At 40.8% G+C, this 16,380-nt stretch overlaps 1 protein-coding gene across 3 annotated transcripts in view; it reads right to left on the bottom strand.

The window, feature by feature from the left end:
• Window positions 1-6,712: 6,712 nt before the first annotated feature.
• The window catches only part of LOC311436563 (NELL2-interacting cell ontogeny regulator 1-like), a 31,586-nt gene continuing 21,918 nt past the window's right edge, over window positions 6,713-16,380 (bottom strand). For all 3 annotated transcript variants that reach the window (XM_084518835.1, XM_084518833.1, XM_084518834.1), the window contains exons 3-4: window positions 14,501-14,589; window positions 6,713-9,714 (exon numbers count right to left, since the gene is read on the bottom strand). In XM_084518835.1, the coding sequence (XP_084374961.1) occupies window positions 9,643-9,714; window positions 14,501-14,589 (161 nt within the window). In that variant the 3' untranslated portion in view covers window positions 6,713-9,642. The remainder of the gene's footprint in view (window positions 9,715-14,500; window positions 14,590-16,380) is intronic.

The raw sequence follows: 16,380 nt of genomic DNA, 5'->3' as shown, positions 1-16,380 counted from the left end.
CAGCCAATATCCTGTTCATAAGGTCTAGATATCACAGCTTAGTTTTTCATGGTTGTATATGAAACCTATAAAGCCTATTTGTTAGAGGATGGACTGATTTGTCTTGTTTTCTGACTGCTCAACCACCCACTATCCAGGCCTAACACTGTGATAGCACCACAGAAGGAGTACTTGCTGAATTGGACTACTGCCATCCAAACAGTACAACACCACTGAACCTGCTCCCACTTCTAGTAGTGGGGGAATCTGCAGTAGGGCCCCTTCAATCCACCTTCTAATGAGATGGAAGATGTTATTTCTGTGTTAAAACACACTACTAAGCTTAAAATAATGTCCTTCTTTAATTGCCTGGTGCCAACATAAAACAATCAGACACTGCACTTGCAGAGTCTGTCCAGTTTCTGCCTCAAATGTGATGGTCTTTAAAAATCATGAAAAATGTTCCCAACACCTTTTGCTAACACAAGTGTGTGGTCCAAGAGGCAGTTCTCAATTCACAGGGAAAAGAGCCAGTGTGCATGGATAACTTCCAGCAATCTGTGTTGTTCTATCACCTCCAGCAAAGCTGAAGAAGAGAGAAGCATGAAAGTACTTGGATGACTCGCTTTGCTATTGCATTCACTACTGCATACCGCTATGACTAACGGGTATCAGCACTAAATTTACTTTGATGGATGAGAAGACTCCAAGACAAACACAGGAGTCCATTTGCTGTCTGAAGAAGGTCATGGTGAATCCTAGAGGACTATTGGAAGTATTTATACTTCATTTTCTCTTTCTACTGAATCCATACTTGATTATAATTTGCTAACAAAAGATGAGTTTCCTGCAAAATAATCAGAAACATCCAGACATTTATTGGAAAGATGATTAGTGAGGATAAACATCTGGTAGCTCCCTAAAAAATCACTTATTCTTGCCTAAATGTGACAGATATTGAAAGTTACGTCTTTGCAGTGGAAGAAGAAAATGTATACACCTAGTTAAAATCACTAACATTAAAGGCCTGAATTAAATATATGTGCATAAAACGAAGATTCAGGTAAGTGCTCTAATTTTAGAACTTATTATTATGATCATGGGAACACATGGCTAAGATAGCAGAGGTTAATTCCAGTCTAGTATGAAGTGCTAAATCATTGCCTGCTAACGTGGCCACAAGCCCTTTGCTGAACTCAGAAGAAAGCACAGAGACAGAAGGATCTGGGTCTGGTTACTATTACTTGAATAATGGAGTGGCAAGAGAACACAGGCACAACCCCAGAATGGCCAAGAAACAAAATCAAATGCAAAGAGTGAGAAGCATGAAGCAAAAAAGCATTCTCTAAGCGTATGGGGAGTAAGGAAGACAAAAGCCAAGTGAGTTTGTTCTCTGTTCAGTGGGAGGGGAAGGTTAATGAAGCTGATGCCTAGAAAGTGATGCAGCACCTAGCATCTCTTTTATCTACCAAAACAAAAACAAAAATAAATAAAACACTAAAGCAGTTGTAGTTGTGGTGAGCAGGTAGCTAAGACAAGCAACATCAATGTAAATGATTCATGCAAGAACAGCTTAGCAGAAAATTTCATCAGTTATATATATTTGCAGATTTTTGCCAGGTCATTTTTCTGGGTTTCAATCTGCCTAGTGCTCTTTTTTTGCTCAGTTCTGTCAGTACACCTATCTCAGGCTATTTAAAGAAGCAACTAAAGCAATTGCTATCATCAATTATTGCTGAGAGCTCAGGGAAGATGTGAGTTCTACCAGCCACAGAAAAGGGTAAAAGTGGCGAATATCTTTAAGAGGGGAAAGAGAAACTGGAAAATGACACGTGAGCCAGTTTATTTTCAGTCCCTGGAAATATTTTATAAGCAATAGTCCTAACAATATTTTGTAAGTGTTTGTAAAACAAGTAGAATTGCCATTATCAGGGTATTTATCAAGAACCAAGTCAAAACATTTTAGAGTCCTTCTGTTATATGGCAACAGGCATTATGGGTAGGGAAAAGCCAAATTTAACCAACTTCTGGCAGGTTTCTTTTGCTGTGTCACACAGCATTGTCAGAAGCAAAGCAAGGAAACTTCTCTGTGTCTGGATAACTGCTGTGAGTTAGCAATGGATCACCATCAGCATGGAAAGATGTATCACATGGGGTCTGGAGAGGCTCGCTTAGGTCAAGGGTTATGCAACATTTCATTAGTCACCTGGGTAATGAATAAGCAAAGTGATTATTTGGGATATAATACCAGGTCAGGAGGTAATAAGTAATGCTGGGAGAAAGGACTAGAAACCTAAATCATACAAACAGATTAAAAAAAAAAAAAGAAAGGTCTAAAAACAGATTAAAAATTGATAAGGATGAGGACAAGGTGATACACTTCATCAGCAATAATCAACAACTCACATTTAGAATGGGAAACAGCAGGTTAAGTGGCACTTCTAAGGAGGAGCTAGGAAATCATGAGCTGAAATCAGTCTGCAATATTCTGTCACTGCCAAGAAAGGCAATTACACTGGGATGTACAAAAAAAGTGTGCTAAAGCTTAGACTCTTCAGCACAAGGTCTCAGCTGTGGTACTACATCTGTTTTGGTCGCTGCAATACAGGAATGCCAGGAACTAGCAGGGGCACCAACAGCAGCAGAAATTACTTTCTGATGAGGTTTAGGAATTGTGCTCTACCAGAAACAGTTGGAAGAACTGAGGTTGTTCGGTCTAAAGAAGAGAAGCAGACATGAAATTTTCTTCAAGTACATAAAAGGCTGATACAGAGAAAGCATCATTCTGGGCATCACTGGTGGATCAGATGAGGAGTACCAGGTTAAGCAGCACCAAGGAGGAACCCCCAACATCCCTGGAAAACTTTATGATAGGAATGTCACTGTGATGGATTGCCTGTGAAGACAGGGGGATATTTAAACCGGTCAATATAAGTTAGACACCATTTAGGAATGGCATATTGGGATAGCTGGCCCTGCATTAAGACAAGGTGATTGTTTCTGGATTGCTTCTTCCCTGTTTGTCATGATTCTTTGATGACAAAAATCATTTTGTTTCCCCAGTAGTTACTTCCCAGCTCTTTGTGTAGTAATTCCAGCATAAACACAGACACCCCTGGGAGAAATGTATTGCCTTCATGCAGCAGCTGAAATTCAGACTATTTCTCCTTCAGCACTGAGCACGGCAAAGGCAATGCTTTTCTGGTCTGAACAAGTTAGGTGGCAAGAGTGCATTCCCATTTTGGGATGAGTCACTGACAAAGGAATTCAGAGATATTTGACTGAAGGGCAGCTGCCAGGGCCTACAGCTTCTTAACACTCCTTTAAATGATTATTTTACAGCCTTGCAGATGAGATGAGGGGTGACAGGCTGGTGCACAGTAGATGTTTCAGAACATAAAGAGAATAAACTGTTTTATTACTTTTCTGACAGGCATCTTGGGCCCTGAGAAGGACTGAAAATCAAAGCATCCTCTACGTATCTTGTCTCTTGTGCCATGAGATGATTCACCTTTGCTTGATGACTCAGTATCTTCTTTAAGCACTCGGTCGGAGTTTTGGTGGAGAAAAAATGCCTTCCTCCTGAAATAATGATTTTGCTCTTGGCAACATTGCTTGACAAGTTCCCCTTCTTAGGGCTTCCTGGAAAACCCTTCAAGAAGCCAGCTGAACCCTGGTCAGACTGCAAGGCTTTGAGGCCCTGCAGCTGTCCCAGCAAAGTCCACATGACATTGCAAAACAGGGACATGGCTGCAAACCAGGAGCGTGATTGAAACTCGGCACAAAGATATCCTTTAGTGCAGGAAATAATCAACTCCAAGAGGTCTCACTCACCACAGTGAAAGATGTGGGGAAAGATCCAGGCTTGATCAATTTGCCAAAAATAAATTGAAGCCAAGCGTGACGAGCATCTTTAGATGATCCCTAATGCCTAGAATGCTCTCAGCTATACAGGAGGGGCAGCTGTCAAGCCATTGTGAAAAGAAAGTCAGCTCATGCTTTTAGTTCCAAGAAAAAGTAAGAACAGCTGGCAAAATATCAGAGTTTTCAGAATTTATATTTGAAGGTTTGCACTGGACTGCTGCAAATTCAGCAATGATTCACTGTGCTGGACAGGGTGTAAGTTTACAGCATAGGCAAGGGCTGTGTATTAATCCAGTACACACAACCTGAATGTCATGAACAGTAAAGCTGACCTATCTGCCCCGCTATGCCAGTCTTATCCATGTCTAAAATATAAGCATGTCATTTTTTACTTGCTTGAGAACTGTATGTGAAAACTTCTGAATTAATTTGTTCTGAAAGCAGTTATGTTCAGGAAGTACCTGGTGGGGTTTTTCTAAGTGCTGGTTTTGGTACATCATTCTGTTGCTATCAAAAGCAGTGGAAGAAGGCACAGACAGTTCTCTGAGCAGCCTATATGTGCATAAAGAAAGAGAAGGTGAGGTCTCATCTTGTTTTATAAAAGCTTCTAGGACTTCTAGAAGCTTTGTTTCTTTGTTTGTTGAAGTCTGTGTTTCCACCCTCCATGGGTGAAATACAATTTGATTTTACATTGTATATAAAACAAACCATTCTTCAAATGTGCAATATACCAGCTGTCAAAAGGCATTTAAATATTGTTCAGTTCCTCCTTGAATGCAAGAATAAATTGTGCATTAGTTATATTCAGTGTTGTTGGCTGAAAACAAATATATTTCACAAGCTGGATGCTTTATTACAGTGTACATATAGTCCAGGAAGAATTCAAGAGCTGCTTAGGCAAGGAACCTTGTGTATCAAATTTACTGCATGAATGATTTGAAGGTTTGCCCTTTAATAGGGAAGAAAAACAACCCAAACTGCTCAAAGCTTTGGAATTCAATTTATTGCACTAAAGATGGTTTCCAGTGAAATCCTTGACTATAAGCATTCACAAATGCTGGTAACTTTGATTTTGGTCCCAAAGTTTGTGCCCTATATTTACCTGAAGAGTTCCAGAGTAAAACTATTAGTTACATCTTTCGCAGTTGGTCATCTTGACCAACTTTTGACCATGAAAGGGTTGTGAGGCACTGGAACAGGCTGCCCAGGGAAGTGGTGGAGTCACCATCCTTGGAAGTCTTCAAAAGACGTTTAGATGTAGAGCTTAGGGATATGGTTTAGTGGAGGGCTGTTAGCGTTAGGTTGGAGGTTGGACTCGATGACCTTGAGGTCTCTTCCAACCTAGAAATTCTGTGATTCTGTGATTCTGTGATCTTTTTAGGTTGGGGTTGAGAGCTCAACAGATACAACCTCATCAAATCTGGTATCACTAGATTTTCACCAGGTTCTGTCCATAAGCCACAAAAATAAAAAATTTTGTTGATGTTGTTAGCATAAATGAAGGTTGTTTTGCTCAAAAGTTAGTCCAGATTTGACATAGAAATGTACTTTATATTAGCAGATCTTTCCATTAATTTGGACTCGGCACAACTCTGTTACACAAACAAGCTCCTACACTTTCTGCTCATTTCTTAGAAGAGCCACTTAGATTATCTAATAATCACATCAAATTGGCATGCATTAGCACTGCTTTGCACTTAAAGCTAAATAGGAGCTGTGTTTTGTCTCTGCTTTCTCTAACAACGCAAGACCCAAACTGCTTTAATGCAACAACTAACACTTCACAGAGCAAAAACATTCTGCAGTATTTTCACTGTCTCTGTGGTGTGATTTATTCATTTCTCTGTCTGTGCTATCTACAGGCTTTTCCAAAGTCAAATATTTTATGGAGTGTAGAAATAAAACAAAGGACTAGGATAAAAATAAAGTTATAATCTTAAATATATATATATATATATATATATGAAAAGAGCAGCAATGCTTAGAAAATATCTAACAATTATATGAAGCTTGGGGCTTAGGCTGCCCTTACATTTGCCTGAGCATGAATATTAAGTGTAAAGTGCATCTATTAATGCTATTATATTAATATTCAGAGCCCACCCACCCCAAAACAATAACCTGCATACTAGACTCCCTTGAAACGTGTGTCCTGCTTTCAGCATTCATCAGCAGTCAGCATTCTTTCCAGTTGTTTCAGACTCTCAAAGAAGAGTGAAGCTATATAAAGTAAAATTAGAAAATTTCCAGTGCTGTTCAACTTCCAGACTCTATTGACAATGAGAACAAGATATTGTTTTGCCACTTAGATGACCTGAAAAGTGCAGTATCGCATAATTTGATTTAAACAGCAAGAGGTGCTCAAGGCTAATTAACACAAGCTAATGTGTTAGTGGGTTTTCAGCAAGTGCATGTTCAGAGCAGAAATCATAGGATGACAACTGGAAAACAGAGGATCAAGTTGTTACATCTATTGTGAACACTGCCTCACAGCAAAGAATAATTTAAAACTAAAATTAGTATTGTCAAATTGTTCCCACTGTAGCTTTACAGCCTTGACTACCGGGAAAGGAAGCATGGGCAGACCAACACAAGAAATGGAGTATCTGCAGAAATATGAGTTTCTCTTCGCATGGAGTCCATACCTGCAATTCTTTTTCTTATGTTTTAACCCATTTCTCAAAATTCAGGACCTTGGGAGCCTTGAAAATACTGTCTCTGCCACTCCCCATGGTTCTATGAAGTTATAGATGGAATGGCAAGCTGGAACAAGAAGGTTAAGGATGATCTATATGGAGATTAAACTGCAAACCTCTCCTTAAACTGCAAACAAATACTGTGTTTGAAACTAGAGCAACAGGCCAGAATATTTTACATTTTGATTTTTATTTAATAAGTTCACAACACCTGAAGGTGTGGTGGCCACCATCCAGTGTTATTAACAACTTCATTGTCCCAAACAGCTTTCAGTGCAGTCACAAAGCAAGAGACAAACCACATAATGCAGTACAGGGAATGAAATGGGACAAGATGTACAGTGAGAAGGATGCATGCATGTTCTGATGACCTTATCAAATACATATAAACCAGTTTGGATTTAATGGAGATTGTTGGATTTTGAGTTAAAAAAGATGAAATCAAATAACTTCTTATAGGATGCTGATTGGCAATAGTGAGTTTTAAGTATGATGGGAAGAGGTCAGCCTGTTTGTACTCTTTGTTTCCAGCCCCAGACTTCCATATTTCATTGTAAGGCCATAGGGCAGTGAGTGAATGCTAGACAGGAATGGGTTTGTACAGTACAAAAAGAGACCTTAATATCTAAGTAATTATATAGGTTATTCCTGCAGCAGGCAAGTGGTTTGCAGTTCCATTTCTTTCGCTTCATAAAGGAGCCCTTAATCCTGGCTTTGGAGCAGTCTCTGCAGTGTACCGGGCTACAGAAGCAGGGCCACTGGCCTACTTAAGGGTGCCTGTCCTTGGACAATGGGGAAATGCAGAATTTGAGGCTTTCTGGAGGTGTTTGTGTTGAAGGGGTAAAATGCGTGGCTCTCTGGAGCACTAGGAGAGGGTTTGGTTTATGAGTTGAGGAAGCAGTTCATTTCTACACATACACAACCTCACCAGACCACACCAAAGATCCTTGTAAGGCCAGTGTCTTATCATTGGCACAGACCATTATTAAATGTCGGGAAAACTATAAAACCCGGGCAACTACAGGGGCTTCCTAAAGTGCTGTTAACCTGTAAGAACTTGTGGTTCAGGGACCTTCTGAATCAAAGTTGTCATTTTTATATTTAACAGTTTGCCATAGGATTTTCAGGCATGAGTCTGAACAGCTGCTTTTTAAATGCATTTAAATTTTTAGGATGAGCAGCATTCTGCAACGAGGACTTCTACAACTTAAACACGCAGTAGGTCAAGAGCAACATCCTTCTATTTGTTCTGACCGTGCCACCAGCTGGTTTCAGTTTGCCATGCCCCACTTCTTGTTTGGGAAGTGACAGCAAACGGTTGTTGTCTGGTCACTCATGATTTTGTAAATTTGCATCATCTCCTTCTTCAGTCATGTCTTGTCCAGACTGAAGACTCAAGAATGTTCTTTGTGAGTATGGGTTATTCTAGTTGCCTTCGTCAGCAGTTTGCCTGGTTCTGCTGTTTTCTTTTCCTTTATAAAAATGGCCTTCACTCTTGTCACTGTGTCATATTAAATCCAAGCATACATATTCAAATCCATTGAAAGTTTCTGTTCATTTGCCCAGAACCAATTCTGGTTGCTGGGTGCAATTCCCAGGCCCCCCTGCCAACCCTTTTTAAGAACTGCGTGCCATGTTAGCTGTGCGGGTTCCTGCCCACACCTAAACCAAGCTGGCGAGCTTACAGCACCGTGGTGGGCCACCAACGAGCTCAGCTTTGGGAGCTGGCTTTTCACCATGTGCACTCTTCTGGGACTCCCTCCAAGTTCCACTACGGGAACGCTGGCTTCTCAGATAAAAGCAGGCCCTTACTCTCAGCACCTTCACTAGACAGGGAATGAGATACCGGAGTTGCTCAGCACCACGCGCCCTCAATCCACAGTAGTGGGAACACGACGTATTACTCCTGCAGTGCTATCAGTTGGATCTGAAGGGACTGCAGACCTGAAGAGTATCAGGAGTTCACCAGGAGATTCCTGGGCCTAGAGAGAGGCCAATGCCAGACTGGAAGGGGGAACGAAGGTTGCACTGAGAGGACAGCCACAGCAGGTCCAGAGCAAAGCAGAGGAACAAAGCCAAGCTAGAACACGACAGGGAAGACCCAACTGCTAGAAAAGCCAAGAAACTCTGAGAAAGCATACTGCTATAACCAGGATCAGCTGAAGCCCTCTAAAGGTAGCCCAGCACCTGGCAGAGCAGTATTTGTGTCACCTCTCTCATTCACTCCCATTAAAGTCCCACTGGTTTAGTTAAAGAGTTACGCAGGCAGGAACCTTCTTCCAAATTCAACTGGAGAGGTTTTGGCCTTCTGGAAAGGCTGCCAGCAAGGCTGCAAAGTCATGGTCTTATTCTCCTTTTTTTTGCTCTTCCCATTTGACCTGCTAGGATGGAGTTATTTAGAGATATGGTGGGTTAAGAATGGAGTGTCCAGGGAAGAAGAGTAAGAAATTAAAGGTTTTAATTAAAGAAGACAACACTTTTACATGGCATGTCAGAAATTCAGCACAAAGGTATAAGCTGTTTTGGTCCAAGTACAGCACACGTATACCTCCTCGTAACACATGCCTCTTTACAGCTGATATAACTACAAGATGCTTGAACGTGGCCACAGCACAGACAACAAACAGAAAGGATTTCCATCATCTTTAATAAACAGGCAAAACCTACAGAGACCACAATTACCTGTCTCAATATAATTGGGGAAGTTGCCACAGAGGTATGCTCATATTAGAGACCAAAACCAGCTGCTGCTGTCTCTAGAGCACCGCTGGCCATATTTATCCTGTGGGTTACGCTTGGCCAACTCTGATTTAAAAAGCAAAGCATGTAAATTTCCCCCCCGCTCTAATGCCAAGTAGCAGATTTACCGAACTGAGCCCTTACTGGCAACCCATTGGATATGAAAAGAGGACTTAAAAATAAATAAATAATAAATAAATAAATAAATAAAAATAACCAGAACAGACAAATACATTAGACACAACCCCCCAGTATCCCAGTACAGTGGGGTGTACGTGCTTGCAACATGAACCCCATAAAGCTGCATTTTATACAGCTGCATTTTAAAAACCGCTGAACAGGTGATACAGTTGGCCTCCTGGATTCAGTTCAGCAGATTTGCAGCTACACAGTCACACAGATTTCTCTTTTCCACCTGAAGAAGCAGAGTTTCTGTCTGTAAGAGGGGGGGGACAAAAGCAACATCAAAAACAAAGTGTCAGCACTGTGAAACTAATTAGCTCCCAAAGAAAAACCCGTTTTACTTTTGTTCTAAGATTTGGGCTTGCTTTTATGAGATGATGCTTATGGTAACAAATCAGAGCTATTGCTTACTGGTCTGCAAAGCAATTTAACTTTTGCATGATTAATTCTCTTACTGACAAGGCAGTACTTCCTGTGACATGGAGAAATTCAGCCTGGTGCATATTTATGTTTTTCTCGTTAGTGCATTCAATATGAGTCTGGCTGCTGCTGTTGTTGTTTTTGTTGTTGTTGTTTATTTTGTTGTTGGTGGTGGTGGTGGTGGTTTTGTTTTGTTTTTTACTTGTCTTTCTTACAATCTTACATCAACTGCACAAACTGGAGCATAATCTCACAAGGTCTTGGGAGGCTTAAAACAAAACAAAACAAACAAACAAAACTACCAGGAATTCTCCTTGTATTTAAAAACAGGCTGAAAAACTTAAAATTATAGTATTACGGCCTGGTCTAACTCTTGAAAGTTAGACAGAGAAAGTGAGGCATAATTTAACTCTGTTTTAACTTCTCTTGCTTCACTACTGTTGTGGTTAATATGCTGTTAGGGCATAAAAGAGAAAATTAGTGCCGAGCAAGCATATGGAAATCATAGTTCAAACATGTGATGGGATCACTGGCTTTAAAGAAAGGGGTCCCGAGCCTGTAAGAACAGAAGCTTGCCCAGCTGAAATGGGGTTCATCAACACCAAGACTGGTGCCTGCCAGCAACAAGGGTGAACTGGGACCTTTCCCACTGAGAACCTTCCTGAGACAGAGCTGGGTATGATCTGAAAGGTCCACAACCTCTCAGCCTACCTGTGCAAGAGAGTGCTGAGAACAGGGCAGGGACAGCATGACTGCCTAAGGGAAATGTGGGAATCCTTCCTCTCTAGCACACACATGCTTTGCTTTGCCTGTCTGTTTGGAGCAGTTGTGGTTTCAGTAGATGCATGATGAAGCACAGAGCTGCCTGACACCAACATCGTATCTTCATCCATTATATGCAGTCATCTCTGTCTGTCATGGGCTGGAGCTCTATCTGGGAATAAGTCTGATCAGAGAGAACCTCCTTATTGCTCCGGGACACACCAGCTGGGGGAAGTTTACTTGCCAAATTAATCTCTACTGGTGTAACCAGTTGCATGAAAAAGGACATTACCAAGACTACCAGCTCTAAATACCCTTGAAATCCACCTTTATATTGCCTGCCTTGTGATTTTGGTATGAGATGGGAAGGCCATGTGATTAAAGGCTATATCTTAAAAGCTGTGATATCTATTGACCCACATCAACAACAGGTCCTCAGAGCACAGCTGGGCATAAACATCTGCTTATAACCTGCCTTCTTAGTACAAGATGAGGCATTTATTGGTGAGTTTCCTTTCCCAGCTGATAGCTCACTAAACATAGCATTGTTTTACTGTATTAAACCAGATATCACTTTTGATTATTTCAGCTGCCCTGCAAGACTGGAAAGATCTGATCAGACTTTGCTAATCACCTAAAAGACACTCAATCACCACCTTCTAACCATCTCCTTGACATCATTTGCAGTGGTTTGAGTAAGGGAGGTTGACAGCATGCCAACAGCTTTGGAGTTAAGCCCCAAGGCTGCTTACCACCTTATATATCTTTAATAACATTTCCAAGCCTTTGTTTTTACTTTCATGGGCACATCTAACTTAATGGGCTTTGAATGTTCCAAATAACCACTGACAGTTTAGGAAGAAATAAAGAACAGAATGAATGGCAGTAAATACAGCTTTACTGACTGGTTTGTGAGCATGATCACAAAACCATTTACACAGAGATTGGTTATTATCCCCCAGTGGGTTAAAGCACATCAAAGGAAAAAAAAAATCAGGGCAGGGCTCAGACTCTCAACCTACAAAAAAGATCTAAGTTCCAGCTAAAAATGCAGCTTCTCAGCTTTTTTTAAGGTGTAGCACAACGCCCACTGGTTAACTCTGAAAAATGGATTGGGATTTTGAAAGTGTTTATAGCACAGACATACAGTGAATCGTGTAGCCCACAGACAGGCTTTGTCTTATGGGAGTTGTTTTATCACCTGCTTCCTGCTGGCCTCTGTCTCGAGCAGCTTGCTAATGCAGTAGGGAGCTGGCTGGGGGCTGGTGGAATGGTTTTGATGGTAACAGCTCCCTCCCAACAGTAAAAGAGCCCTCTGCTAGTTCATGATCAGAGCTGCACCTGCCAGATACTGCACTTTGGTTATGTGAGTGGAAAATCACAGGTATTCCTGTAAAAGATTGCCTAGAGTTGGTTACTGCTGTTAAAACAACTAATCCATCTGGCAGCCTGCTCCCAGAGGTAGCAGCAACAAAAGCAGTATGCAGAGGTGGCAAATAGATCTGGTATCTGCCCAGGCAGCAGACAGCCTCTCAGAGGGGCTGGGACCCTTCTCCTACCACATGAGTAAAAGGCAGCCAGTTTGTCAATCAGTAAAGGATCAGCACACCCGTGTAGGTTACAGGCATTTCTAGTCCTGTAAAAGGAAGAGGATATAGACTATGGCCTACATAAAATGCTGCGTGACCTACGGTAGAGTCAGTTTGCTTTGTCAGACACCACGCAGATCAACGCAGGGCCAAATTAACCGTGAAAACTCTGAGTTGTGCAATAAAATGATACCGTCTCCACCGTGCTGAATTGCATAGTGAGACTAGCAGGAGGAATTAAGTGGGAATTTTCTCTCTGAGCTTTTGGGAATCCCTCCCCCTCCAACACAGTTAGGAGCTGCTTAGTCATCATCTAAAATTCCTGCCTGCAAACAAAAGGGAGTTTTTCAAGGAAATGAGTGTCTCTAGTGGGAATATTAACAAAGGGCATTGTATTTTCGGGACAGCAACATTTGCCCCACTCAGCAGCAAAGCAGACCAAAATAGTCAAATATAAAATATATATGTGGCTGAAAGTAATTGTCCTAAAACTCCCAGTTTGCATCAAATTGGGCCACAGAAGAATAATAAAACTAAGAACTGAAACAGTGTAGAAGGCAGTTATATGAGCCAAGAAGTCCTCAACTATTAAATATTTCCAAGTCTTTTGAAGATGTAGGCAGAATTCCTAGCTTACTGACTAGAATAGGCCTGTCCTACCCAGAGGCCTTCAAGGATGTCAATATGGCTTCAATTATTTAGATTTTAAAGTGGCAAGGAAGTGATAGATTTGTAATGAGAATGTATCGTGGAGCCGCATTTTCAGCCTTGTCAAATCTACAGCTGCAAAACTCAACTGTAGGACATTCCTCTTGTCTGAGCATTTTTGTATCCTTGTTTCCTCTCCTTGGCTGTCTTTCATTTTTATTTTCACTTTTAAATATTAAAATACAGTTGCTGTTCTGGGGGCTATGCAGCTCAGTCTTCATTGTTACCACCCAGCTTTGGATACCTTTATTTTATAAAGCTTTACTCTTGGTATGAAAGCTGTAGGTGTCACAAAGGTCACTGCCATAGCCAGACAACCAGAGAAGATTTTAGTAGTTGAGATATTTTTGAATCAAGATTTATAAATTCTAGCAAAAAGTTGAAAAGCTTGTAACAGAAGGAAAAGGTGTACTAGAACCACTTTTCAGCACAATCTGAACATCTTGTTTTGGCTGTATACAGTACTCAGCAGATGTATGCATTAACAGGATTTCTCCATGAAGGAGCCCAAAATACATCTGACCTGTATTTATTGAACAGATTTTATTTAACTGTAAATCTGCTACATACTAATTTGGTTCTGCTCAAATATTTGTTTCTTATAGTACATCACAATTCAAGGCATCTTTATTCCTACAGCTGCATTTTCATCCAAATGTCATGGACCCTGCTTGGAGTTACTTCAAACCATTCTTCAAAAATGCCAGTATGCAAGCTTTGAACTGCAAATGACCTTGTCCATAGATAAGAATAGCAAAAAAGTTTGAGTGCCTTCTGCTGAAAAAATCTGTGCAAGAGTGCAGATATAGCACTTTAGCAAAAGTGTACATGGGAGGTAGGGGAAAAGATACCCTCCCAAGACACTGCTATCTGACAGCAGCTGGGATACAGCTAGTCACAGATTGCAGGCTGCAGTAGCAAGAGACAGATTCAACTTCACTCACAGAAGGAAGATACCAACCTTGGCAAATTCTCCACTCTGACTGCAAGCCAAACAAGTTTCATCCTCAATGCTGCTCTACTTTGTGGTATTTTTCATCATTATGGAATCAGAGCAATGTAAAAAATATCTATGAGATGATGTTTCCTCCCTTAGCCTCTCCCCAGGGGCAGAAGCATGTTATTTTATTTTAGTATGTTTTTTTTTTTTGTTTGAGCTGACTCTCATTTTGGGTAATAAATGTAAATCATGCTGTGACCTTACTCCCTCTGACATAAACACAAGGGTGTGCACTCAGCATTTGGAATGAGAACAGCAGCGCTAATGGCTTTAACTTGGCCAAGAGAAGGATAAAGAGCTAAGGACTGTCAGTTCACTTTTACAAACTTCCTAGTTTCTCTGATAATGTGATAACCCAAGTGAGAGGAATTCCACATTACTGACCAGAGAGGTGAGATGTAATTACCCAGCATCACCTTAGAATATAGGACAGTACAGTTCAATGACAGTGTCTTGTGCAAAAATCATACAATTTATCTACTCCTACCCACAGCACTTTCTTTCATATTAAGAAAAAAAAAAAAAAAAAAAAAAAAAAAAAAAGTTGAATGTTTCCTTACCCGTGTGTCTAAATTATACGCTGTCTTCTTTAAATCCTGTAGAGCCCTCTGCATGAACTCAAAAGCATGGCAATCAACACAGGGGCGGCCTAGGAGAGCATTTAGCAGAGAATGAGCTATTAAGAAGAAGGAGTAAACAGTGATCTTGAACATGATGAAGAACTACAAAAAAAAGTCCACAATGAATACCGATGTATGTACTCTTACAGAATCCATGTTTTTGCAATTGGTCCATCATGATGGTCCACCCAATGTCTCCGTGGCAAAAGAATGACATCAACAGATTTGCATTAAAAATATCATGTTTTCTTTCCTTTTCTTCCTCCTCCACTGCTGTTCCCTTCATCCTCCTCTATCTCCCCCCCTTCCCCTTTCCACTATCTTTCTTCTCTTGTCACAGTTCACAGAAGTGTGGAAATGCTAAACCCAAAACTTGAGTCCTCCATTTTGTTCCACTAATCCTGACCACATGCTCAACCTCATCTTCTCTAAAGATGATCTCTACAACCACAGTCCTGTTCCCAGGAAAAGCCTGTCTCCTAATCTCACAAATTTGAGCATTAAATAGAAAGCTAATGGAATACAATTGAAATCATTATCACTAAGACAGATCACTAGGACTCCAACTTTGAATATGATACAGCTTTGTCAAAAGCTGGTGAAGCAAGCAGCAGATAAACACAATGCCCTGTGATTAGAGGGCACTGATGATAAACAAAACGGCTGCATTTTGGAATAATTGCAGTGTTTAAGATATCTAGATAATCCACACTTAAGGTCACAAGGCTTGCTTTGCCTTGATCATCATGTATCACAAAGCTGCTCTGTAACAAATAGCAGTACAGAGACTGAACAAATCCAGACATGATAAAATGTCTCAGAATCATCAGCCTCTACACATGCTCTTATTTGCTTCTCAGTGGCTGTGCCTCTCTGACAACTTCATAAGCAATAACTGCACAAGTGAGGAATTCTGAGCACAGGCTTAGCTTGCTCTTTGAAGTATGGTAAGGAAGAAAGGATAAAACCTAAAGTAAGGGTATCCTGCAGTGTCTGTCAGCCTATTCTGCAAACACTTGATACTTGACTGATTACTACATGCCTCTGATAAGCTGGCCTCCAGCTCATGACCTGTGTGCTAACCAGCAGAGAGGGATCCTGGCTGCGGGAGAGAAGGAGGCTGCCAAATTCTTTAACTGAATAGGGAAAAGAGAAAAAAAAAAAAAAAAAAAGAGGAGAAAAAAAAAAAAACACCAAGCAGCACTAAAGATTTCCTCTCCCATCGTTATACTACCACCCAGCCTTAGTGTTATCATTTATGCACCAGACAAAAGGAGAGGACAGCACTTTCCACACCAACAACTTGATGCATGGACCTGTCATTATGTTTATGACATGAATTAAACTCAACACAGATTAGCACAGGAGAATTAGGTGGTTGAAGGCAGAAAGGCTAAGAGCTGACAAGTTGTGCTTTCTTGGCATCTTCACTGTGAAATTTTAAAATAAAAAGTACTGAATTCATTAGAGCAGACATTACCAGGAATGAAAGATGTAATGAGGGTTCAACATCAGTTGAAAAAAGTAAGTCTCAAGAATGTCTCTGAAAAGCAAAGAAGGTGACTCATGGCATAGAAAAGGCCAACACAATGAAAGGGCTGCACAAAATACAAGGTGCAGAACATCGCCAGATTTCAGGTTCAGCAAGACAGCAACAGGCAGGAGACAAGAATAAGAAACTAGAGAGCCTTGGATGCAGGAGGAAAACAGTATGAAAGTTCAGGTTGTGGCTTTAAAACAACATAAGACATTTCCAAAACAGTTTGAATTATTTGGACAAGCTTCGGTGATGTGGTGTCCTGCAACAGTAAAGCTACAGT

This window comes from Aythya ferina (genome assembly GCF_964211825.1).
Source record: "Aythya ferina genome assembly, chromosome: 4".
NCBI lineage: Eukaryota > Metazoa > Chordata > Aves > Anseriformes > Anatidae > Aythya > Aythya ferina.
Note: the sequence above shows the minus strand (reverse complement) of the source record. Positions and strands in the feature narration are given on the sequence as shown.